General features: G+C 39.9%; 1 protein-coding gene and 1 pseudogene across 12 annotated transcripts in view; one reads left to right on the top strand and one right to left on the bottom strand.

Annotated features, from left to right (window-relative positions):
• The first annotated feature begins 1,710 nt into the window (after window positions 1–1,710).
• On the top strand, window positions 1,711–7,812 carry LOC121478058 (annotated as a pseudogene).
• Window positions 7,813–12,006: 4,194 nt separating this feature from the next.
• Window positions 12,007–26,261, bottom strand: part of PKIB (cAMP-dependent protein kinase inhibitor beta) — a 196,969-nt gene continuing 182,714 nt past the window's right edge. For all 12 annotated transcript variants that reach the window (XM_041741873.1, XM_041741912.1, XM_041741857.1 and 9 more), the window contains 2 exons: window positions 17,341–17,517; window positions 12,007–12,762 (listed from right to left, as the gene is read on the bottom strand). In XM_041741873.1, coding sequence (XP_041597807.1) covers window positions 12,695–12,762; window positions 17,341–17,517 — 245 coding nt within the window. In that variant the 3' untranslated portion in view covers window positions 12,007–12,694. The remainder of the gene's footprint in view (window positions 12,763–17,340; window positions 17,518–26,261) is intronic.

Genomic DNA, 26,261 nt, shown 5'->3' with positions numbered 1-26,261 from the left:
CAAATGCCTGAAACATATTTGCTTTCCAGTTGCTACTCATGAAGCCAACAGACTCTAAATTCAGGGCGTCTTTCCACAACTATTCAGTAGAAAGACAACCACTCCTAGTTAAGTTGCCTAGGCAACCACTTGGTGCAAAACCTGCAGTTAAATTTTTTTTTCCTCTCTAGTGTTCTATTTTTCTAACTTTGGTTAATTTTTTTCCCCTAATTTTCCAACATCTAGTTCCTCCCCTACATTTCTCTTTTCACATTATCTTTAGCATGTCTTCTCCTCTTGCTTTCTTTTCCCCCCCTCTTCTTCTTGTAAGTATCCCAATGTTCTTTCCCTTAGGAAAGAGATCAAAACAAATATTTGCCTTTAAAGTTGGCTTGTCAACTACCATCTGGTTACTATTTTGTTCCTTTTTAGAAAATCAACTGTAGGCCTTTCGTAAATGTGGAAATTCTGCTCACGCTGAAAATCAACTGCAGGCCTTTCGTAAATTTGGAAATTCTGCTTGCTTACACTAAAAACCAATTGTAGATATTTCATAAATATGGGAATTCTGCTCACTTATGCTACCGGAGCGTGGTTACACTAATAAGCTACCAGCTTATTAAAATGTGGAAGTCTTAGTAATAGAGACAACAGTGGTTCAGACTCTAATTTCCACATCTGCCTCCTTTCTCTGAAGGCTGAGGGCATTTGAAGTGCAACTTCTTAAGCAACACCAAAAACAAACAAGGGTGAAGAACTTTGATTTGAGGAGAAATCCCTTTGGTTAGCAGATTGCTAGCTAGGGTGAGCTAGACTGGCAAGAAATAAGTTAATGTTCTGGGAGGGGGAAATGTGACTGCTGAGCAGTCATTTGTATGGACTGAGGTCTCTTAAAGCTTCCGGATCTGGTTCTGACTGGAGATGTTGTTGACAGATTCTGGTTAGTTGCCACCCATTTCTCATTTGACTTAGAGCATAAATAGTTTTTGTGTACGTGACTTAAAATAAAGGTGTTTGATAGTTTCCATCTTATTGCTTCACAACTAAAAACAACCACCAAAAAACCACCTCCTTAAGTGAGTTGCTATTGCCTACAGAGCAGGGTCCAGATGCCTTGGCCTGCCTTTCCCGAGTCTCTAGAATCTGCTCTGAATCTGATTGCTGATCCTATTTCCCATATCTCCCACTACTCTCTGCACCCCGATGCCAACAGCACCAGTCCGTTTCTTTCCTAATACACCATGTGCATTTCTCTCTCCTCTCAGCCTCTGGTCATCTCGGAGATGCTCTTCTCATTCCACCAATCATATTGACCAGCAGTTACAGCTGGGCCCCATATTCAGGGAGGCAGGACATAATACTTGGAAAAGAGCATCCCAAAGGCAGCCACTGTGGTTTTCCCTCCTCTCTTTTCTGACCATCGTTACCAAAGACCTCAAATTCCAGAGCGACCTAAGAACAAGGACCAGATGAGGTGAGGAGTCAAAGATTATTTCAAGAGGTGAAAGTTATTTTTTTTTTAAGATTTTTTATTTATTTGAGAAAGAGAGAGAGAGTAGGAGTAGGGGGAGGAGCAGAGGGAGAAGCAGACTCCCACTGAGCAGGGATCCCCGCTCCCCCCAGGGGGGCTCGATCCCAGGAGATCATGACCTGAGCCAAAGTCAGATGCTCAACCAACTGAGCCACCCGGGTGCCCTTGTCAATGGGTGAGAGTCTTAAGACAGGAGCGGAATGTCCTTAGGGTTACAGGCCACACAGATGAGGTGGCTCCCTACCGAGTGTAACGTGGTGTTTCAGGATATGGGTAACTCAGACGTGTGTCAGTGGACAGCTGCCAATTTCCACATCGTGAAGAAACAGTGAAGGGAATGTGAGGGTAGCTTTAGAAAGGCACTCAATTTAATTAAGTGAAAGTTTTGGGTAGCATTACTTATTATGGAAACTCTAATCATTTCTTCAATTAATACTGAGCATTTCCATTATCACTCATTTGTTGAATATACATCTGCCCTGCCTTGTCTTAGCTGGAAAACTGGACTAAGTAGCCAGAAAAAAGTTTAAAAACAATAAAAACCAAAATATGGACTTGTTTGCAAGCTAAGGGTAATATTCTGACCACTGCTGACAGCCAGTTTTATTTCTCGAAGTATCTCCTAAAGGGAGCGTGGACGTTAGAAACTATCAGAGTTAGGTAAGATTTAGAGGACTTCGAAATAATGTCATTCTACGTCGAAGAAAGCCAAAGTTCCAAGAAATGAAGAATGTTTATATTTGCAGAGAACCTGTCAATGAACAAGCACCTCTCTTTCTTTCCCTTTTGGATTTCCTGGTGATGGAACCATCCAGCCTCGTGGTCCTCACTTCCTCCTAGTAGGTAACTACGAAGCTAGCTCCTTGAGTCTACAGCCTCCAATGGAACCACCTCCCCCGGAGCCCAACAGACCCTCCCAGGGTCTCCTGACCAACCACCCAAACATCCACGGCTGCAGGGGAGCAGGTGTTCTCACTGGCAGAGTGAACCATTCACTTTGCCAATTACTGGTAGGGAGACAAAGGTGGGGAGGGGACCCAAGCCATCTCGGCTGTGGGGGGGGAAGGAAGACTGCTAGGGAGATGGCGTGCATGGAGGGCAGGCTGGAGGTGGCAAGAAGGGAGGCTTCTGGGCAGCCCGGGTGGCTCAGCGGTTTAGTGCCGCCTTCGGCCCAGGGTGTGATCCTGGAGACCCGGGATCGAGTCCCGCGTCAGGCTCCCTGCATGGAGTCTGCTTCTCTGCCTGTGTCTCTGCCTCTCTTTCTCTCATGAATAAATAAATAAATAAATCTTTAAAAAAGAAAGAGAAAGAAAGAAAGAGAAAGAAAGAAAGAAAGAAAGAAAGAAAGAGAGAGAGAAAGAAAGAGAAAGAAAAAGAAAGAAGAAAGAAAGAGAGAGAGAGAGAGAAAGAAAGAAAGAAGAAAGAAAGAGAGAAAGAGAGAAAGAAAGAAAGAAAGAAGAAAGAGAGAGAGAAAGAGAGAAAGAAAGAAAGAGAGAAAGAAAGAAAGAAAGAAAGAAAGAAAGAAAGAAAGAGAAAGAAAAAGAAAGAAAGAAAGAAAGAAGAAAGAAAGAGAGAAAGAAAGAAAGAAAGAAAGAAAGAAAGAAAGAAAGAAAGAAAGAAAGAAAGAAAGAAAAGATGCTTCTAAAGTTGCCCCAGAGCCTTGGTGCTAAAGCAGCTCTATCTCAGCACATAATGCTCAGCAGAGGAAATGAGTGTTTCTTGTTCTCCTTCTTGAGGATCAGAGCTCTGGAACACCCCAGCCGTGACAAGAAACTTATCCCCACGCCTCGACCAAAGCCACCAGAGAGAGGCAACATGACTGGGGGTCAGCCTGGAGGTGGTGGCTTGGATGGAACTACGAGAATCTGAGGGGAAAGGAGCTCAGAGCTCAGTTCTGCTGGGTATTCTTTAAACAGACTTTGCTTTGAAATCTTGCCTTTATAAGCACATTCATTATCCTAAACATTTTATGGGCCGGTGCCTCCATTTCTTCAGTTGTGAAATGGGGACGATAATGCCCACATTAGGGTTATGAGAATTAAGACAGTGGGTGTGGGTAAAGCACTTAGCAAAGTCCCTGGTGTGTAGTAAACACCGGGTGTGCTCTCCTTCGAGAAGATGATATAAGTGGTTAGGAGCACAGATTCTGTATTCGACCTGCTTTGGTTTGAGAATTGGCTTTGCCATTTTTGAGCGTGACCTTGGGCAAGGACTTCTCTGGCCTGTTTTTTCATATGTTGTGCTGTTAAGAGAATTAAGTACACACACACACACACACACACACACACACACACACACAGAAAGCCCTGGCAACAGTCTTTAATGTACATTAAGTGTTAACTGTTAATGCCTATTAAGCATTACCTCCTTTCCCCTCCCCACTCACCCACATGTGGCCTGTCGCTGAATCTGGAACTTGTGTCCAGTGACAACACTCCAGAGGTATCAAGAAGCCGTGCCCAGGGCCTCTTACTCCCAGCAGGGGCCTCGCCAAGAGGACTTGGCCAGCGTCCCCTTTGTGCAGCCAACTTTCCCACACAACGTGCAAGGAAAGTTATGGGAAAAGGTTTCCCTGTTTCCCTTCCTGCCCTTGGGAGACCAGGAATAATCCCTTAGTTAACCCACATTCTCTTTTCATGAGACCCATCTTTCTCCCAAGTGAAGGAGAAACTCTGAGGTGATAGAAGGTATTCTTAATTAAACCAAGAATAAAGCCACATATTCATATGCCATTTACTTGGGCTCGAGCTGCCAGGGGCTTTTCAAAGTCTCAAAGTCACGACTGAAAATAGTACTTTCAACTTTAAACACATGAAAGGCCAATGCTGAGTCTAAGATTGTGGAGAATTCAGAACTGTTTTAACCTGATTTTGATGAGTAAGACATTTGTGCACGACCATCTTAAATTAAAAAAGAGAAAGAAGAAAGAAAGAAGAAAGAAAGAAAGAAAGAAAGAAAGAAAGAAAGAAGAAAGAAAGAAAGAAAAAGAAAGAAAGAAAGAAAGAAAAAGAAAGAAAGAAAGAAAAAGAAAGAAAGAAAGAAAGAAAGAAAGAAAGAAAGAAAGAAAGAAAGAAAGAAAGAAAGAAAGAAAATATCCAGTCAACCCTGTTGTACAGGAAAAAGAACTCTTCGTTGCGTGGAAGAAAAAGTTGTAGTCTTATTTCTAAGAAGAGCATTTTTCAGATGTATTAGAGCACCCTCTTTTGGTACCTACGCACATAGGGTATCCCAAAATTCAATAGCCAGAGACTAGCAGCACATTTTCTCAGCCCATGATTTCCTTTCAAAAACTCAGAAAAATCGTGTTTGAAATACTCTATTTTTTGTTTGTTGCTGCTGTTGTTGTTTTATTTGTTTTTGCAATAATCCTGAACAACACATGTACCAGAATTGGTAAAACCAAACAAACCAAAACAAAACAGATTGGAAACTTTAGGAAAACGAAATTAAATTCAACAAGCCTGTAAGAACAGAAATGTGGTGCCAGCACCACCTAGTGTCGACGCTGAGTAATTCTTACGTATGAAAAAAATAATAATTTACCCAAAAGAATATAATTTAGGTTAAAGTTAGGTCAACATTCTGCAAGCAAATCACATTGATTGACTGACAGCTCCCTCCTTTTTTTCCTATTGTTCCCCACAATCTTTATATTATCAAATAAGAGAAATATTTTAAAATTAAATATCTCCACTAATAGAAATCCAATTCAGATGAAAATTTCATGATAAAACTGAAATATTTGGATGTCTAATAAACATATATCTAGAGCACCATGAGATCCTTCAAAGAGCTATCAAAGTAAACTTTGTACACCCTAAGGTGGGGCAGGACTTTTTTTTTTTTTTTTTTTGTAATTTCTTGCTCCAAGAATGGTTCCCTGAGGGCTCTGTGGTGACCTTCACCTAACCTTCAGGGGCTTCTCTGCCATCAGTACTGCCAAATATTATTCAAGGCCTGAAATAGATCTACATAGAACGAAGGAGATCCTTTCATTTGCCTGTGTGGCTCTACCTTTAAGAGATTTATAGTTAGTTCCTGACAGATTATTTTTGTGATTCCCACAGATTATCAACGTGCCCTTTCCAGTCACAGGCAGCCCCAGGACAGCTGGGAAATGAGTCAAGTTTGGGTGTGGTCTCTTCTCTTCTTTTCCGTTCAGCCTGTATGCCTTTGCTTCATTTCCAGGCTACTTCCGTCCACCTACAAGAGCCACAAGCTTCTCACCAATTTCCGTCCCTAAGAGTCCTGCAAATTAATGCAAATTAAACAGCAACTGCACTTGCCATACAAAATCTTTTCTGGAAGGGATCCCTGGGTGGCGCAGCAGTTTGGCGCCTGCCTTTGGCCCAGGACGCGATCCTGGAGACCCGGGATCGAATCCCACATCGGGCTCCCGGTGCATGGAGCCTGCCTCTCCCTCTGCCTGTGTCTCTGCCTCTCTCTCTCTCTCTCTCTCTCTGTGACTATCATAAATAATTAAAAAAAAAAAAATCTTTTCTGGAATAAATAAGGTAAAATTTAAATGAATGAATGAATAAATGTCAAACAAACAAAACTCCTTGGACTCAGACATAAACGCCTCAGGATGGTTTATGTGCTAATCTGCCTATATTCAACTATTCAAATTTTTTTAGGAATCCTGAGTAGAAATCAGAAAAACTTATTAAGACTCAAACCAGCAAAGATGGTTTGAACAGAGGGCCTTTCTGTGCCAGAGAGGCAGGATACATCCTGGCTCTGAGGGCCTCATCCCAGGTCACTGTTGTCACTTTCTATTTTGTGTGAATTCCCAAAGGCACTTCCTGAATCCAATTCTTTATCTATAAAATGAGAAACATTAGCAACTATTTTGTGTGAACATTATTCTGAAGCTTCAGAAGGATCTTCTATAGTACTTAGTAAGCACCACTCCAAGAATCGCTATATAATAGTAATAATTATTATTATTTGATATATATACATATTATTATCATTATTCCCAATGAGATGTACTCAATAATAAGAAATCTGTCCTAGGATTTTAAAAGGGAGCAAAAACATCTTTCCAGCCTTTTGTTTGAGCCAATGCTTCCGTTTTTAAATAGCTGCAGATTTTTCAATAAGAATTGTCATCAATAATTCTGGATAAAAAATGGAATCCAGGGGATCCCTGGGTGGATCAGAGGTTTAGCACCTGCCTTTGGCCCAGGACATGATCCTGGAGTCCCGGGATCAAGTCCCACGTCAGGCTCCAGGGATGGAGCCTGCTTCTCCCTGTGCCTGTGTCTCTGTCTCTCTTTCTCTCTTTCTCTCTATGTCTATCATGAATAAATAAATAAAATCTTTTAAAAAATGGAATCCATTCTGATTAATCAGTCCTGGTTTTAGCTAAAGAGGTGCTGCTCATGGAAAGAAAAGAGAGCAAAGGAATAGAAATATTTTGACAAAATAACAGAAAAGAACAGACATTTACCTTAAAGTCTCTACCATTCTTTATGCTCAATTAATAATAATAATAGTAATTAATAATAACAACAGCTTTTTGGGGTTCTCAGAGGCAGCACGGTGAGGACCATGTTGCAAACATCCTGCTCACCAGTACATCCGGGGCCGGAAAAACCACACTAGGCAAAGAACTTGCATGAAGGATCAGGACTGAAATACATTAATGTGGGTGATGCAGTGTGAGAAAGGCAGTTATATGAGGGCTCTGATGAAGAGCATGACTGCCCCATTTTAGATGAAGATAAAGTAGTTGATGAATTACTTGATGATTTCTTCCCTGAACTCGGGTTTTCATATAGTTTTTGTGCTGCAAGCAGATAACGGTGTGTTGTACAAAAGACTTGAAATAAAGGGTTATAATGAGAAGAAACTAAAAGACAATATTCGGTGTGAAATTTTTCTAATTCTTTATGAAGAAGCATTAGCATCCTACAAGGAAGAAATAGTACATCTGGGGTACCTGGGTGGCTCAGTGGTTGAGCATCTGCCTTTGGCTCAGGTCATGATCCTACGGTCCTGGGAATGAGTACCACACATTGGGTTCCCTGCAGGGAGCCTGCTTCTCCCTCTGCCTGTGTCTCTGCCTCTCTCTCTGTGACTCTCATCAATAAGCAAATAAAATCTTAAAAAAAAAAAACAAACTAGTACATCAGCTGTCCAGCAATAAACCAAATCTAGAGGATATTATCAATCAGATATTGAAGCGGTTTGAGCAGTGGATCAAGGATCATAGCTCTGACTTACAAGACTGGCCACTTCACAACCACTCTTGTTATTTCCCTTCCATATTGTATAAATTGTCCAGTTATCAGTAAAACTTTTTTATTGAAATTGTGCTGTAGGATAGTCTAAAGATTTACATTGGGGCTTATATTTTCTCTAGGAGAAAGCAAAACATTCTCAAGTATAGTCAATATACTATAATATCAATAATATTATATACTACTAAAGATTTAGAGGGGCACCTGGGTGGCTCAGTGGTTGAGTATCTGCCTTTGGCTCAGGTTTTGATCCCGGGGTCCTGGGATCAAGTCCCATGTCAGGCTCCCTGCAGGGAGCTTGCTTCTCTCTCTCTGCCTGTGTCTCTGGCCCTCTCTGTGTGTCTCTCATGAATAAATAAATAAAATCTTAAATATATATATATTTAGAGTAAAAACTGTCATTTTAAATGCTTCAACTGCTAAAGAATCAATCAATCTGACCAAATGGGTGGCCATCTTCTAAGTTGATTACAGACGACAATGAAGGTGATCCTTTAAAATAAAATTTAAGACTAAAGATAAACATAAAAATAATGATAACAGCTTGTCTTTGTATCAGGCACTTTCCTTAGCACTTTCCTAGTGTTCATGCATATTCCCATAATTCGCCATTTTACACATTGGACGAAATTGAAGCACAGAGAGTAAACAACAAAGTCTTGACAGCAAATGGCAGAACTGTAATTTGAATTTGAAGTGTCAGGTTTCATGGATAAGGCAATAGGCTAGTGTGCTTTGGTAACTCTTCTCTTTCTCTCCTTCTCCCCCGTCCCCCCTCTCTACCACCATCCTCTGCCCCAACTGGCCAAAGCCACCTAAGCTAGCAAAACCATTTCCTTTTGCAACTAAGACGTCTTGCTCTGTAGTCACTCCCATTCTGAGACAGTTCCAACCTTTCCAGCCCAGATCACAAAAAGATCTCTTAGCACAGAAGGCTTTTTTGTTCTGTTTTCTCCTCTTTCATAGCCAAGTTTCCAAATAACCACTTTGTAGCTTTATCATTCCCTCTTGTCCTGGTTTATCTGACAGTATTAATTAAGACTTTACAGCTATTGACTAAAGCAAGTGGCTTGTAAATAGACAATGACAAAAATAGGCTTGGAGACGTGCTTTAATGAGCCCCAGCTAGATAGTTTTGTTGACACCGTCTTTGACAAAACAGCAAAAGTTCTCCCAAAAGAGCTTGATTTTTTTTTTTTTCAAAAAGTTGGTGGGCAAATTCAATTTTGTCTTTATAACTGACCTCTCATTCTCCTTTGTCTGGATTCCATCTCTGAAAAAAATCCTTTCATTAGAAAATATTCAACAAGCTGGGTACCTTCTGTAATGCAAAATACTTATAAATATGTATATAATGGGACATGTATGTGTGCATTGTGATGAATAAGTGATTTAGGATGTACATTTGGAATGTGTGTTATAACCAGCAATAGTGAGGAAGGACATGGCTTCATTTCTTGTCTTCTAATTCTAAAGGAGAGAAAAATATTATATAATACTAGGACCAAAGAGCTGTTAATTTTTTTCTTCTACATTTTCATAGCATAGTCACTAATTTAAATACTCGAAATTCTGTTTTGTTGCAGTAACTGTCATAAAACATTAGTGAGGTGACTCATTGTTAAAGGATAATACTCATCACCTGTCAGGAGCTCATTAGCACATCTGAACTGGCACTAATGTGGTAATTACTATGAATCTTCAATTTCCATTATTTTACTGTCTTCTCCCAGCACCAAGAACTGGGAATGTCTGTGAAAACACAGAGGAAGGCAGAAAATAGCCAAATTAACAAATCCAGCTGCCCAGCACCTCCACTACCAGAGAATAATGGCAAAAGCATCTGGAATAAAAGTGATGATGATGATGGCCAATATTTATTGAATAAATATTATTTACCAGGCATTCGTCAAGTGTTTTATATATACTGTCTCATTTATACTTCCACTCACCCTATAAGATATGTACTATTGTCAATACCATTCTACAGAGGATTATGTAAATTGCCCAAGATCATGCAGCTAGTGAGTACCAGAGCTAGAATGCAAATTCAAGTCATATGGATCCAAAACCCACATGCTTATAAAACTCAACACCCATAAACCAAATAATCCAATTTTAAAATGGGCAGAAGGCACGAATAGACATTTTTCCGAAGAAGACATACAAATGGCCAAGAGACATGAAAAGGTGCTCAACATCACAGATCACCAGGGGAATACAAATCAAAACTACAATATCACCTCACACTGGTCAGAATGGCTAAAATCAACAAGAAGCAACAGGTGTTGGTGAGGATGTGGAGAAATGGGACCCCTCTTGCACTGGTGCGGCCAGCGGGAAATGCAAGCTGGTGCAGCCACCGTGGAAAACAGTGCAGTGTTTCCTCAAAAGTTAAAAATAGAACTACCCTATGATTCAGCAATTGCACTACTAGGTATTTACCCAAAGAATACAAAAATACTAATTCAAAGGGATACATGCACCCCAATGTTTATAGCAGCATTATGGTAACAGCCCAAAGAAGATGTGCTATATTTATTATATATATATATAATTATATAAAATTTATTTATATTTATATAAGTATATTTAATGTATAAAATGGAATAGTACTTAGCCATGAAAGGAATGAAATCTTACCATTTGCAATGACAAAGATGGAGCTAAAGAGTATTATGCTAAGCAAAATAAACCAGAGAAAGACAAATACCATATTATTTCATTCATACGTGGAATTTAAGAAACAAAACAAATGAACAAAGGGGAAAAGAGAGAGGAAGGCAAAGCAAGAAACAGACTGTTAACTACAGAGAACGAACTGATGGTCACCAGAGGGGAGGTGGGTGGGGGACGGGTGAAATAGGGGATGGGGATTAAGGAGGGCATTTGTGAAGAGCACAGAGTATTGTACGGAAACGCTGAATCACTATATTGTTGAAACTAATACTACAGTATGTGTTAACTAACTGGAATTTAAACAAAACTTAAAAAAAAGAATGAGGGAAATGAACAACAATTATTTCAGAAAGTTAACCTTTATAAATTTAAGAAAACAGGGGAACTCTGAGACTCCATCGGATGTTTGCCATCATGTTTTTATAATGAATACACAATGTGTAGAATTCATTCACACAGGCCAAAAAAAGAAATTATTGTATAAATGCTAAACATTTGGACAATAAGAATGATCTGACAATCTGTAGGCAATAAAGTACTAATGCTTAATACAAAAAAAAAAAAATCCACGTGTTTAACAGCTTAACTCTACTCCAAGGTTTCTCAAGCTCAGCACTACCGACAGGCATCGCCAGATAATCCTTTGCTGTGAGGGCCTGCCCACAGGACTACAGGATGCTGGCCAGGTTAGCAGCATCCCTAGTCTCTGCCCACTAGATGCCAGTAGCGCTTTCTCTCCTCGGGCCCCACTCTAGTTATCAGTTAAATGTCTCTAGACGTTGCCAAATGTCTCTATGAGGCCAAATTGTCACTCTCTGTAATATATTTTATTGAATATTAATTTAATTAATATTAATTCAGTGCTACATCTAAGATATTAATTTAGATTCTTTTATTTAAAAATTTTGTATTGAGAAAACAATCAGGTGCTTTGAAATCTACCCTCCTTGCTGTATGCAAGATATTAAGTTAGACTTTGTCAATGAAATAGTAAGTAGGAGGTGATCTATACTGCAAAGTTTATTAACTTCCCCCTTTAAAATGTGTTGCCATTTTTCAGTTAGTATACTTTAGGAGATAAAATTAAGACTTGTTTTAGCACCAAGTTTCTTGAACAGTGAAGAGTTTATTTGATTACTGTATACAGACATGGCCTAAGTCAACAATCAAATAAAATATAACTGCATGCATATATATCTGAAAATGAAAATAAATTCATTTGTCCATTTTTTAGAAATTCAGAATTTTATTATTTTTCTAGATGTCTAATAAATCAAAATTTACTAAAACTTTGGTTTTGTTTTTGTTCCTTTTAAAATATATACTTAAATATATATTAAAAGCAAGTATTTTGCTATTTCTATCTATAACTTTCACTAAATATTTATGTGTTAACTACTTTAGGAAATATATAAAAATTAAGGTCTGCATTCCTGAGGAAATAGTTTTAGAAACAAATCACAATACACAAAAAGCCCTAAGAATAAGAAAAGACAGTATAAAAGAACCGGTAAAGTGTTTTGTGTAATTCATATAAAAGAAAAACATATGCACACACATACACCAAAGTTAAGGAAGACAGCTAAATTCATTTAATAGGCATGTTCCATATAAACAATTTGTCACAAATTTTGTGTTAAGAGTCCACATGAAAAAAATCACAGTATGCATAGACTAGAAGCAAAACGCATCAAGCAGAAACATACTAGAGATATTTAGGTTGTCAAACTTTTGCAATTTTTCCAAATCACTTTAGGGTGGTGGGAAAGTGGTGCATTTTTGGTTAAAAACAAATATTCTCTATGTCTTTCAGACTATTATTCCTTCTCATCAAAAAAACACTATGTCCTATAAATTCCATAAAGTTTTAAATGAATGGTGTTTGCTTTATATTTACCAAGTAATAATTTACCCATTACCATAAAAATGGAATTAAAAATACATCTGGCTAAGTAAATTCAAAAGAGAGAGCAGTGGATTTTGTTGGGTTTATAGATAATGATATGTATTTAAGTGACATACATTCTTAACCTTTTGTTGGGTGCAATCTGGAAATAATATGCCTTTTAATAACCTACATTGTACATCATGGATGCATTCCAAGTGAGTAGCTTCACAACAAAATTATCTAATATACACATGTTGCTTAGAATTGCAATGTTACCATAGTTACCACCAGATCAAACATCTCAAGGAAGCAGAGCCACTAAGTCTTTCAATGTACAGAGATTCAGTACGTTTGAGAGTTTCCAAGCCTTCATTTTTCTTCTTTCTTTGGCTTTTCCAAGCAACTTTGTGCTGTTTCTTCATTTTTCTTTTTTACATCTAAAAAAATAAATACATAATTTCATCCACTTATAGAATATAGTGAACTATATTTCATACTATAACTGGGATGAAACAGGATTTCTGTAATGTGCCCTGATCATTTTCTCCTTGAACCAGACACGCTTTGCCCTCAATCTAGACCTTACACAAAGAAAAGAAATATGGGTAGTTCTGGGAATCCACATGCCCCTAGTTACGTTGCTCTCCTATTCTCCAGAATAGTTACATGCCAGGCAGTATCTTGAGGAGGTATTATTACAATTTCCACTTATAGATTAGTCCATCAAGGCACAAATAGGTTAACTGACTTGCTCCAAGTCACAGAGCTAGGAAGTGATGGAGACACAATTTGGACCTTGCCAAGGGGTTCCACAGCCCATCCCCCTTAATGACCTCTCTATAGTGCATCACTCTCTCTCCTACTTCTCACACTTCCTAACTCCTTTGCTCTTAGGAGATGATCTCACTTTCTATTTCACAGGAAAGAAAAAGCAAAACAATTCAAGCCATCGGATAAAACTGCCTCAACTATCTGCCACCAGACCTCTAAAACCCCATGGTCTGTATGTATTCCTTCTACCTTCCCTCCCATGGCAATGGAAAAAGCGCTCCTTGGGACTGGCTACACAATTTATCCGAGCCCAGAGCAAAGTGAAAATGCAGCACCCCTTGTTCAAAGAACATGGAAAACTTCAAGACAGCAACAGTAGAGCATGACACCAAGTGCGAATCTCTTCTGAGCCCAGGGCCCTGTGCAACCACATTTGCCGCGCACCTTTGGAGCCGGTCCTGGTGCTGCTCAGACTCCCAGGTCTACTCTTTCATGATCGGGGATCCTATCTATTCCTGCCTCATCAGGAAGCTGACTCTGACTATCATCCTTCCCCTCTTTCACTGGACTTTCCCTTTCTCTTGACTCCTCACTTCCTCAAGTCACCATCAACTTCACACTAACAAAGGCCTTCTTTCAACCACAGTTCTTCCACACACTGTCTTGTCTTTTATCCTTCAAAATGGATCATCTTCTGTGTCTCCCTTTTAAATGAAAATATTAAGTCTCTGTTGCTTCCCCAAAAGTGCTTACCGAAATTATCACTGGTATCTCTGAAGTTAAATCTCATGGACTCTATTCAGGTCTTCAACTTTCATTCAGAAAATATTTATTAAGCATGTATTATGTACCAAGCAGTGAAAAAAAAAAAATCCAGCCCTTAGAAGACTTCTGATGAGGGATATGGGAAACAAACAAAACAAGTAAAATGTGTGGCAAGTGAGGAGTCCTAAGTGCTATGGAGGAAATTTAAGAATAGGAGTTGTCAAGAGGTCTTGGGGCCTGGAGGTTGGGATTTTAGATAGGATTGGCCGGGGAGGAGGGGCATGCGAGTGAAGATCTGAGAAGGTGAGGGGTGAGCTATGCCGGTAGCATGGAGACAGCAACCCAAACTGAGGGAACTGCAAGGTCAAAGGCATCAATGTGCAGGGAGTGGGAACCAGTATGGAGGAAAAAGAGCAGAGGGAGGAGTCAGAGAGGTACCAAGTGACCAGATCTTTTAAGTGAGAAATGGCAGCTATTTGGACAAATGTGAAAGTAGAGCTGACAATTTTTGCTGATAAATTAGACGTAAATTTGAATGATAAAATTAATGATATGTCTCTCATCCTTAGACAAGGATGATTCCAAGGTTTTGGCTCTAGCAACTAGAAGTGTGAAACTACCATTCCCCAAGATAGGGAACAGGCAGGAAGAGCAGGCATCAGGGAGAATGTCTGGAGTCTCTTTATTACCCCTAAGTTTGAGATTCCTGCTAGATAGCCAAGTCGAGAGGTCAAGTAGGCAGATGGATTTAGGAGTGTGAACTCAGAGGAGCTTCCGGCTAGAGATAACAAATCTGTGAGTAATCAGGAAGATGATATTATCCCAGTGAAACTGAATGATATCTCAAGAGGAGGGAACACTGATAGAGAAGATGTCAAAAGACTGAGTTCTGGTACCATCTAATTCATTAAGAGATAAGGGATATGAAAAAAAAAACACAACAGCAAACAAAACAAACAACAACAACAAAAAACACAACAGCATAGGGAGGAAGAGCCAGTGAAGCAGGAAGAAAACCAGGAGAGTGGAGTGTCCAGGAAGCCCAGGGAAGAAGGGCACAATCCAACATGACAAAACTGCCAACCAAGAGATCACAGGTTGGAGACCAAGAATGGACCACTGATGTCATCAGGGACAATGTCATCTGTGATCTTGAAATAGAGGAGTGATGTGGCGAGGGTCAGGGAAAGAGACAAAGGATTTGGAGGCATGTCCATTCTCAGAGCTTTTTACTAGCTGCTCCTTCTGCAAAGACCACCCTTACCTCTGACCTTCCTGTGTCTGCTGCTTCCTTCAGTTGTGATTCAAAACACCCCATTGTCCTTCCGGTTTCAGTTAGGGCTGCCCTAACTTCTCAGGCTAAAGCCACGAAGTAACTCTACCTTAACATCCTACTTAATCTCTGCTAGAACCCATCACTTGTTTATAACCTACCCCTCGCACTGGAGATACAAGATCCATGACAACAAGACTTTACTATGCCGATAGGTTTTAGAATAGTGCTTAGCACTTGGTGGGCACTATAATGAACGATGGATCCAATACATAGTGACGGAGGGACTTAAGAAAAGGCCCTCTGTGACATTTATACCTGCCACCCTCTGTTGCTTCTTGCTGATATGCTATCGGGCATCATTATCCTCCCTATCGTGATTATTAATGTATAAGACATAGATTAAGGCAGATGATGAGCTAGGCCAATTCCAGACAGGTGAATTTCACGCAGGATGCAAGACATCTGAGATCCTAGAGTTCTTCCCACTTAAAATATTTATCAACAACAACAAAAACAGAAACCAAAGAGGACAGAGCTGAGGGAACTCACCTAATAACCACCAAATAATCCACCTAATAACCCCTTTGCTCTTCCCCCTAAGGGAATGGGACCTCGCTTGAAACAATCCTTTATTTTCTTTTGCTGGTAACTTTCCTGCCCCAGCCTCCTACTGATAAGAACTTTCCATCTTGCACAACTCCTCAGAGCTCCCCTCTATTTGCTGGATGGGAAGCCACCTGATTCATGAATCCCTTAATAAAGTCAATTAAATCTTCAAATTTACTTAGTTACATTTTTATGCTGTAATAACATAAAACTAGTAACAACATTCTTTCAGACAATGGTTTTTCTAGTGACCAAAACAAAGCGGCGAAGGCTACTAAATCTCCTACCGTGTGTTTTTTCTCTTTTGTTCAACTAGGTAATGTCAACAAGCATCACGGTTTTGGGTGCGTGTTTGGGGTATATAAACTTTAATTAGGCCTGTTCATACGGATAAGTAACTTAGCTTCTCCACGTCACTGGTTGAGGATGGCCCCTCAGAAGTAGCACCGTGTTCTGCTAGCCACATTCCACTTTCAAACTGAAAAGACCAAAACCATGACACACATTTTTTAAAAAATTTTCTTTCTTTCCCTTTTTCCATCTCATACTAGTTTGTGTGTGTGTACGTACTTTTTTGCTATTACCTGTAGGGTCTCGCATAAGAAATGCAACGACCTCTGGGAAAAGGTGAGGTGTCTCTGGCTAAACAAAGACATACTTAAATCACAGGGATCATACCAGAAACACTTGTAACTGCCAGGCTACAAAAAGTGTTCTAAAGCAAAGGACTAAGAGCCTTCTTCTGGGACCTACGTGAGTAGAGTAGATGTGCAGAAGCTGCTGGCTCACTCTGGCCTCATTGGCAGCAGGAATAAATTTCTACACCCATCCTAAAGTCCACCTTGGCGTCTAAAATGGGGCACAAGGCACAGGTATTTTGGTGATGACTTGGAACTAAAGGTTTCTTTAACCCCCATGACTGTTTTTAAATAAAAAGTCTTCTTTAAAATTTAATTGAAGTTAATTCTCTGTTAGGATCATTGTATTTATTTCCCAAAGACTATACTCTGGAAACTATATGAACTGTATGTAAGCAACGGGGAGAAAAACCCAAGATTTTCTTTCATTGATTTGACAGCTCCCCTTTTTCCTTAATTCAACTTTTTCCACTGAAGAATGGTCACCTTTTAAACAAATACCTTAAAGTCCTCATCTTTAATTCATAATAACCTTCTTCTTAGATATGAGAAATAGAAGGGCTTACAGAATACTATAGCGAAGCACGAGCTTCCCAAGTGGTTGACTGATGGATGACAGGAGGAAAATGATTTCATTTCTGAATGTTTCTCGATAAATTTCTAAGTTTATTGAGGGAAGGGATTATATTTGTTCACGTCTTCCTCCCAATCACTAGCACTATGCATGACTGCACATGCCCAGCCACTACCTGAATGTCCAGCTTGCACACACACATCAAGAGAGATACTCACTCTCAGAAAGCCTAAAAACTGTCTTAGCCCTAAACAAAGCTGAGAGATCTTAGTCAACATATAAGAAAAAAAAGAGCACTTATAACTAGTTGGAAGAGAGACTGTTCCAGAGGAAAGGACTGCTCAAGGAGAGAGGCCTGCTGGTTTGAGGACAGTTTGCGTGTTACCTTCCTTCACGGAGAGGGCCTCCAGGCTGAGGGGCAACTCTGAGGATCCGCCTGTCCCAGCTGAGCCCTGGATGTCTGGCACGGCGTTCCGGCGGCCCGTCCTGGCTGAGGACGCAAAATTGTTGACCACAGACTCCACATCAGTCATCTCGGATCTATCTGTCCTCATAGCAACATCTGCAAATAGAACGTGCACGTGAGGAAGAGGCTGAGCCTATTTTGAGGTAAATGCTCACAGTGGTGCTGAAAGGCATGGCCAGACCAAAGCCACAACAGGCTTGAGAATCCAATCACCGATCACACCCTGCACCTATGTCTACTGTTAGGGTCCCAAAGCTTCCATTAGCACATTCCCACACTCCCTGAATACAGCAGGAAGGGCTCAGTGTGAGCCAGCTTGCTATAAATAACCCCTGAGCCGAATAAGCCACTTGGATGCTTTAGGGTGCAGTAATCTCTTCTCTTTTGTTCTATTTCTCTGTGGATGGATCCGCCAAACTAGGGCTTGGAAGGAAATGAAAACAGACTTGTTTGGCCACTCCTGTAGAGGCCCTGCCTGCCGGAATCGTCTGTGGTGCCCGTTCAGGCTGAAATCAAATCACTGTAACTTGTAAGGCCCAAGGAAACACACTGGGCTCCTACCCTTTAGAAATAAGAAATTCAACTTTATGCCAAAGGCGTTTTCCCCCAGCGACAGCTGCGCATTTCCATCAGACCTCATGTTCAACAGCCTCCTGTTCGTGTTTAGGAGAGTAGAAGCTGTTTTACCTTTTCTTGCCCTGAGGTGGACATGGTCATTACTAGTGCCTCCCCAAGCCTCCTTCATCTTTCTAGTAATTGTCTCTGTGAAAGAATTCTCAGGAAATCATGTACCGTACAGGGAGGCCGAGAAGTAGCAGATACTGTTTATTCTAAAATGAACCCTCTTTCACATGAGGTTTTCTAAAGAATCTTCCCTAAGAAGCCAACACTGAATAGTATCTCCAAAGCAGCAGCAGCGGCAGCGGCAAGCATTTATTGAGAACCTATTAAGTCCAAGGCTCTCAGCTGGGCACTCAAAGTACAAAGGAATAATATAGTCTCCATTTGGGGGGCACGTGTACTCTCAAAGGGGAGAAAGAAGGTACACACATGAGGACAGGCAACATCATACCACAGAATGTGCTGAGTCTCAGCCAAGGAATGGAGAGACCATCACCTGTGGTGCTTGCGGGCAGAGATAGGGGAGTCTTGACCTACACAAAGCAAAGCAAGCTTTTCCCTGTAGTTGGATGGGAGCCCTTTCCAATGGGTGAACTTCAAATCAGGAAATGCTAAAAAATGAAGTGAAATAGTCACAAAACACAGTGCGTTTCACATTTGAAACACAAGTCCTTTGGTTCAGAGGACCCAAGAAACACACACTGAGCGTAGTGTGGGCTTCAGGAGTCCAGGAGTAGGCCCGGCTGGGGCCAAAACAGGCTCATCTTTGCAGGAACCGTGGAAAATGTGAGAACAACGTGAGCTTTTTGGGCACAGTCCTGGAATCCATTAGACTTCCAGCTGTTTAGTATTTGCCAACCGTCTGGCATTGACAGCACAGAGTAAAGAGCGCTGGGCTGTTAGTCAAAGGGAGCTTCACTCCATTACAGGCTTGCAAGTGATACTGGCTAATTCACTTAATTTCTCTGCGTCTCGTTCCTCCCCTGTACAATGGGTATAAAGATATTAGCCTGACTCCCAGTATTCTTGTGAAGAACTAATGAGATAAAGGATGTAGAAACTCTTCATAACCCTGAAACCGTATGTTTGGTTACTGGCATCATTGTTCACATCTCACAAGGTTTTATTTGCTCCACTGCCCTTCTGTGTATCCCTGTAACCCTCCCAAGCATCTTCCTACTGAAAGACCTCTTGAGTTTCCTAAGAGGGAAAATCAGATTTATTCAATACAACATGAACATTTTCGTATCTATTATCTCATTTTACACCTCCCAATAATCTTACAAGGTAGTAAGGAATAACTCTCACTCCATGGACGTGGAAACTGGGGCTTGGAGAGGTTAAATAATTTATCTAAAGTCACCCAGCTGCTAATGTGGCACAGGCATGCAAATCCAGTTTCAGTTAACTCTTAAGGCAAGATGGCAGGTTTTACCGCAAAATTATTTTTCCAAATCCCTGCGATATGTATAGACAGACATACAACAGCTACTTTTGATTCAGCCCTTCGTTACTTTTTTACTTCGGGAAAATCACATATGTACGTGTGTGTGTGTGTGTGTGTGTGTGTGTGTGTGTGTGTGTGTTTGAGGGAGAGAGAGAGGGAGAGATTCCCTATCTTTTCATGGGTGTCCCTTTCTGGCTGGAATGTTTGGTTATCTAGTGAGCCCCCCACCTCCCCGTGATACATGAACGTCAATTAGAGATCTCTTCTCTACAGCTTGTGAGAAGCACCTGACACCAAGATAGGAAAAGACCCCATTTTCAGGTTTCCACTCTGTCCTCAGCCAATTAACAGCACACGAGATGCCACAGCCATGATCAAGTGTTTATATTTTTCTGGAGCATTTCCCTGTGTCACACAAATAAGTTTACTATGCTAAGACTGGAGGACCAGTTCTATGAATACCTTGGTTATCACCAGCCTGATGGTCCACAATCTTAAAGTTGAAGATAATGATACATATAAAAATGCTAAGATACACTATTTAAAATACTTCAGTGCTATATGTCTTAGGTTAAACAGAGTAAACTTTTTTAGTAAGACAGTCTATGTTAAAGAAGTATTGAATTAGAATTTGTATATTGAAAGGGAACTTCCAAAAGGTGGCCTATAGAGTAGGCCATCAACAAGGAAGAAGAAATTCTGGTCCCCAAGTTTATTTCAAGGTCTCTTTGCTGTTGACTGCTATTTTGGAAGTTCTGCTTCTGCCTTTACATGAGTATTTCAAAGTTATATTCATTAACTACCATTTTAAGATCAGAAACACAACTAGATGTGCAGGAGGACGAGCAACAACAGGCTGCTTTACTTGGGAGCTTGGTCATTTCCAAGCCCTCTCTTCCCTGGACCATCTTCCTTTCAGAGCCTGTACCAACACCAGCACTGAGTGACTAGGGTGCCAGGGTCCCCCACAAGAGATGGGTCATCCAGGGCTGTGAGGAGAGGGAGCTTTCTACAGTGAAAAGTCATCTTGTCTTCCTGACGGAAGGTGTTGATGACTTAGAGATCACTGATTGGCAGGAACATTTGAATCCACAGGGTGATTCGCAAATGGGTTCTTTTAATTCTCTGGCAAGGAGATCTACTGTAGCATTGGAAATAATCTGAAAGCCCATAAGGGAAGACTGGCTGAATAAACTATATATATAATATTATGGAACATTATACCGCTATTATAAGGAATATGCTAAATCCAGTTTAGATCTACCTACAGAGATATTCATGACAAATTGTAAAATGAAGCAAATTTTGAAAGTAATACTTACAGTGTGGGAGAGGAAAATAATGCATACAATATTATTTCAACTTTGTAAAAAAGATAAAAAACCCTAGTTGAAAAATGTAAGGACCAGGAGAAAGAATATTAGCCGTTTTGGGGTACTTGCTTTCGTATGCTAACTTGTAATGACGAGCATGCATGATCATTGTAATTTAAAAGAAATGAAACACATTCGCCTGGCAAAAATATGAATACACAGATTTTCTAGCACAGAAAGTTCCTAAAAGTCACATTTTGACAATTTAACCAAAAATAGTGTATCTTTAAGTGTAAGTAAGCTTCTCTCTGTACCAAAAAAGTCATCTTACCTGTCTGTCCTTATTGTCCTATGCAACATTGACTGCATAGGTCTGATTAGAGGGATGATTACAAACTAGGTAAAAAATTTCAAAATGGAGCAAGCAAGTCTAGCTAAGAGAACCTCCTTTAAAACAGGTTAGGAGGCCATAAGGGAGGAGGAATTTATGCACATCCTCAGCAGAGAAACTATGAACTGTTTGAACTTTTAATCGAGCCACAGGCCCTCAGCCTGGACATAACTTCCTCCTCACCATGGCAACTGGATCATCTGTGGTCTTCACTTCTAAAGGAGCCAATTCGGTTTAACAAGCTTCAATCCTTCATTTACATACACAACCAATCCCAGTTAACCTAACTTCAATCCCTCTTTTGCACAGAGGACCTAAATAAAAACTATACTCCTAACCTTCCACCTTTATAACTCTGCCCCCTTCTTTGTTTTCCTTGGAACCCAATTCTAAAAAAAAAAAAAAAAAAAAGAAAAAAAAAGCCAGTTTGCTTTAATTTTCAGTGACTCCTTTTTTGGTCAACACTATATATAGACAGAACTGCTCTATTCAAATGCTTTGTGACATTTTAAAAATATATAACCCATAGAAAGATGAGGAAATACTACTAATAAACATAGAAGAGAGATTAACTTCCAAGTTCTTTTAGTTTTCTGGGCTTAAAAGCTAATTATGTTTATGTTTGCTAATGATGGCAGCTGACTCACTAGCCACTCTTCCTCTTTTTCTTCTACAGAATTAGTAGAGGAATCTGGATGAGTTCTGCTTTGTCGACTGTGGACGCTTACAGGAGCTGAAACCATTTGGACATTTGGAGATTTCGCAGAAGTCCTTGCATGCCCCCGGCAAGGTGATGCAATTTTCATCCCTTTCATCTCTTTTGAAAATGCATGATTTTCAGGACGCCTTAACAAAAGACCATTACCCAGTCATATATACACACACGCCAGCACCTGCAGCTCTGCAATATTGAAAATGTAACACCAGTACAACTGAAGAGGACAAAGATGTTCAAGCTAAATGAAGCACTGGAGGAAAAAAAGTAATGTATATAGATATATAAAGAATACTTTTATTCTTTATAAAATATGTATTATACATATTATAAATAATATGTATATTATAAATAAATATCAATAATATGTACTGTATATACACTTATATACACATTATATATATGTATTTATATACATATGTATACATATGTACTTATATATATTTATATATATAAAATCACTAGTCAGCTCCCACTGGGCTCAAAAGAGCCTGCTAAGAAAAGAGTATTAGTATGTTATAACCATAATCAGAAACAGAAGTTTTTGCAACTTCTTTCTCCCCCAACTGAGATGGTCCATCCTCTTAGCTCACACACATGCTTTTCTTGAGTTTCCTTTCCTTAGAGTTTCCAAAACTGCAAGGAGGTGGTTATGTTTTCTCTAATCTCTGGATCCGTATCACTCACTTCATTGCCCACAGTGAAACTCATTCTCCATGTAAGACGTGAAATAAACTTGCCCACTAAACCAGTTCTCTGGGGGTAGGAGTCAGGCTATCTGAAAAAAACACTTAAAGTAACAAGGAAGAGCATATATTTTGGAAACTCCGCGCTTTTTCTGGTCAAAAGAAAGGATGAGGTAGAGTGAGACATACACTGGCCTCAGCTGATAAGCAAATTCCTCATCCATCTTTCTGCAGCTTTCATCACCTTAACAACCTCACACTAGATTTCTTTAGTTCTCTGCCTACAGCTCATCTTTTGCAACATTTTCTGTTCTGGAGCATAAAAACCTCTTCCAAATGAGGTGAGAGAACTATCACAGTTGCTTGATAATGTGGACCATCAAAACGGATGATTACTTATTTATTCATCCAGTCAACATTTATCAAGCTCCTCTTAAGTGCCAGGCCCTGTGCTAGGCCCACGAGCTACAAAGAGGAACCTACAGTCTGGTGAGATGAAACACTTTCTGATCTTTTTAGTACTTTTCTTGACCTCAGATCCTGTTCTTTGGAAATAAAGTAAAAATATCCACCTCTAAAAATGGGAATCCTAACACATCTATTCACCTAGGTACTGAGACTATTTTAGGCCAACCAGAGCTTACATGAAATGTATACCTGTATAAAAACTTTTTTTTTTCAACTTAGAGACCCTCCTTTTTTTTTTTTTTTGTAATTCCTCCACATATGGAGTTTCTGTGCCTCAAGTATAAACCAAAGGAAATTCTACATCTTGTCTGTTGACACACATACCATTTTTCATGCTTAGATTCCTGCCTGACAATGATTTAAACAGACCCTTCAACATATATTGGTAGGCACATGAAGGCTCTTTTTACCAAGCAGAATTTTTGACAACTTTGACCTATAAAATACTAAATATAAAGTCAAATCGATTTTCCTATAATCTCCATGGTAAAGTAATGAGCAAATCTAAATGCCTTGCTGGCACAGTAACATTGTTATACTAAGATACGGTCACTTAGAATAATAATATGGACTAATGTGGATAAAGCTAAGAAGATTAACTGCACTAACCATGCAACCCCCTTGATTGGAGGGGTTTAGGAGTCATCACATTTAACTGGTCATCCTACTCTTTAGTTTCCTGCTAGAAAACCTACCCAAAACACAAGGATTGTAGGGAGTTAGTTTCCCACAGGCCTACCTACCCCTACCCCTTGCAGCTTCCAAAAAAGACCATTAAAGGTAAATGATACAGACCCAGACACTTCAGTGATGCATTAACATAACACAGCCAGTTTGAGTCAAAGTCTTTTCTAGGGACGCCTGCGTGGCTCAGCGGTTTGGCACCTGCCTTCGGCCCAGGGTGTGATCCTGGAGACCCGGGATCGGGTCCCACGCCAGGTTCCCTGCATGGAGCCTGCTTCTCCCTCTGCCTGTGTCTCTGCCTCTCTCTCTCTCTCTGTATCTCTCATGAATAAATAAATAAAATCTTTTTTTAAAAAGTCTTTTCTGAGTTCAGACAGTACTCTTCTGCCATTTTCATGACACCGCCCCCCGCCCCACTCCCCTCCAAAACAGATTTCCCTAATTATGAGTACGTTAGCTTGCGTAGCACATACGCATGTGCATGCATTATGCGTGATGGGTGTATCCAGGACACACAGTGATACTTTCAGTTCTCCCTTAGATGAACATGATTCTAAGTGGTTATAAGTTGTAGAAGAGCATCCCTTCTATCTTATACCTGACATAGTTTTGGCCTTTTACTTCTCACCTTTTTATTTCTATCTTTCTGAGTGATCAGAACTAAGGGCACTTAGCTTGAATTAGAAGGAACCATTCTCATTACCCCCCCCCCCCCCAGTTTACCTCAAACCCTGCCTGTATTCCATTCTCATGTATTTTTCACATTTTCCTTTCCAGTCAATGGACTCAAATTGTTGTTTTCTTATTTTATTCAGGTACTGGAGCCTACTTAAGGAAGTATTTGGATTCAATTCAAAAAGTATTTAACACTGACTATGTGCAAAGCACTGTGCTATTTGCCACAGTAAGGACTTCCCCTGCCCCAACTGGAGACCTGGAAAAGCTGGGTGCCAGGCAGCTCCCCCACATGCCCAGCAGCTCCCCCACCTGCACAAAGGAGGGAGTGGTTAGTTCCAAAAGACAAGATGGGGCAGGGTGTAGAGTGGGGTCCCAGAGAAAGAGTGAGCAAATTCCAGCCAAGTGACTACTTTCAGATCATGCACGTCTCATCTTTGCCTTTTCCTGACCATTTTTGGATGCAAAGTGTTCTTAGATTTCAAAAAAGGCACAAAGACTTCCCAAGCTCACAAAAGCCCAAGAACTGAATTTGCACTACTGAGAAAATGAAATAATTTTGAGGATCATATGGTTTGCTTGGAGAATGGATTCCCATCTCAGAGTGAACACAGCCTATCTGTGCCGGGGGGTTCAAAGCAGGTCCTAAAATCTCAGTTCCTTTTTTAATAAGACAGTGGTTTTAAAATGTCAAGTGACTTTTAAAGACATCAGTAGGAAGGAGAAAAAGGGAAGTTAATCTGACCAACATAATCATGATAGAAATGTCTTTGTATCCCTCTACCTAGCACATGGACTGGCACATAGTTGCCTAGTAAATTCAATAAATAAATATTGAACTAATAGCCAATACCTATAAATTATAGGCAGGCAAGCATAGCTAGTGAATGTGCTTTGAATTATTAATATTCTCAATAAGGACTGAACGTTCAGTTAATCAATATTAAAATGAATTTTATTACATTACCAATAAAATAGCTTTAGGGGCAAGATGTAGGCTAGTGGCAAACACAATGCCTTGCAGGTGTGGAGAACATCAATGGTCATATGCAGAGCAGAAGTTAATGCAAAAACTCTTTTGAATCACCCTCACCCAAGACATCTGAATAGTACAGTCTTTTGACATTGGCTCTCTGGAAGAAGATTCATAAACATTAAACTGTGAACAGACTGCCAGACCTAAAGTCACAATTCTATCAACTTTCCCCGGTATAAATATGCAATCCTCTAACACTTTAAACAGACCAGATCCTATAGTTTTAACTTTTTCAACTAATTCTCTTTTACTATTTTCATTCTCAACAAGGGGAAAGATAGAGCCTTTAATTCTCTGGGCTTATATTCTTTGCCTAATATTATTACTGAGAGTGAGTCCTCTATGACAAAAATTAGTCCCATAATTATGCCTCTAGTGTAAAGGTAATCTAAAGCAATAGCTTAAGCTTGGACACTTTAAACTGCACGCTTTTATTTCAGAAAATTTTTATAACTTATGCATGTTGGGATGCTTAGGTGGCTCAGCAGTTGAGCATCAGCCTTTGGCTCAGGTCATGATCCTGGAGTCCCGGGATCGAGTCCCACATCAGGTTTCCTGCAGGGAGGCTGCTTCTCCCTCTGCCTGTGTCTCTGCCTCTCATGAATAAATAAATAAATAATATTTTAAAAACACCTTATGTATGTTTATCTGTCTTCAAAAGGAAAAATGCAGTGATACAAAAGAACTATTTTTACTAATGTATGAGAATTTGTACATGTAAATGTGTACCATATTCATCAAAGCCATTACTTTAGGAAGCTACATATGTATACTACCTCTCAAAATATTTTTGTGATTCCATCA

This window comes from Vulpes lagopus, chromosome 2 (genome assembly GCF_018345385.1).
Source record: "Vulpes lagopus strain Blue_001 chromosome 2, ASM1834538v1, whole genome shotgun sequence".
Lineage (NCBI taxonomy): Eukaryota > Metazoa > Chordata > Mammalia > Carnivora > Canidae > Vulpes > Vulpes lagopus.
This window is presented reverse-complemented; position numbering and strand designations above follow the sequence as displayed.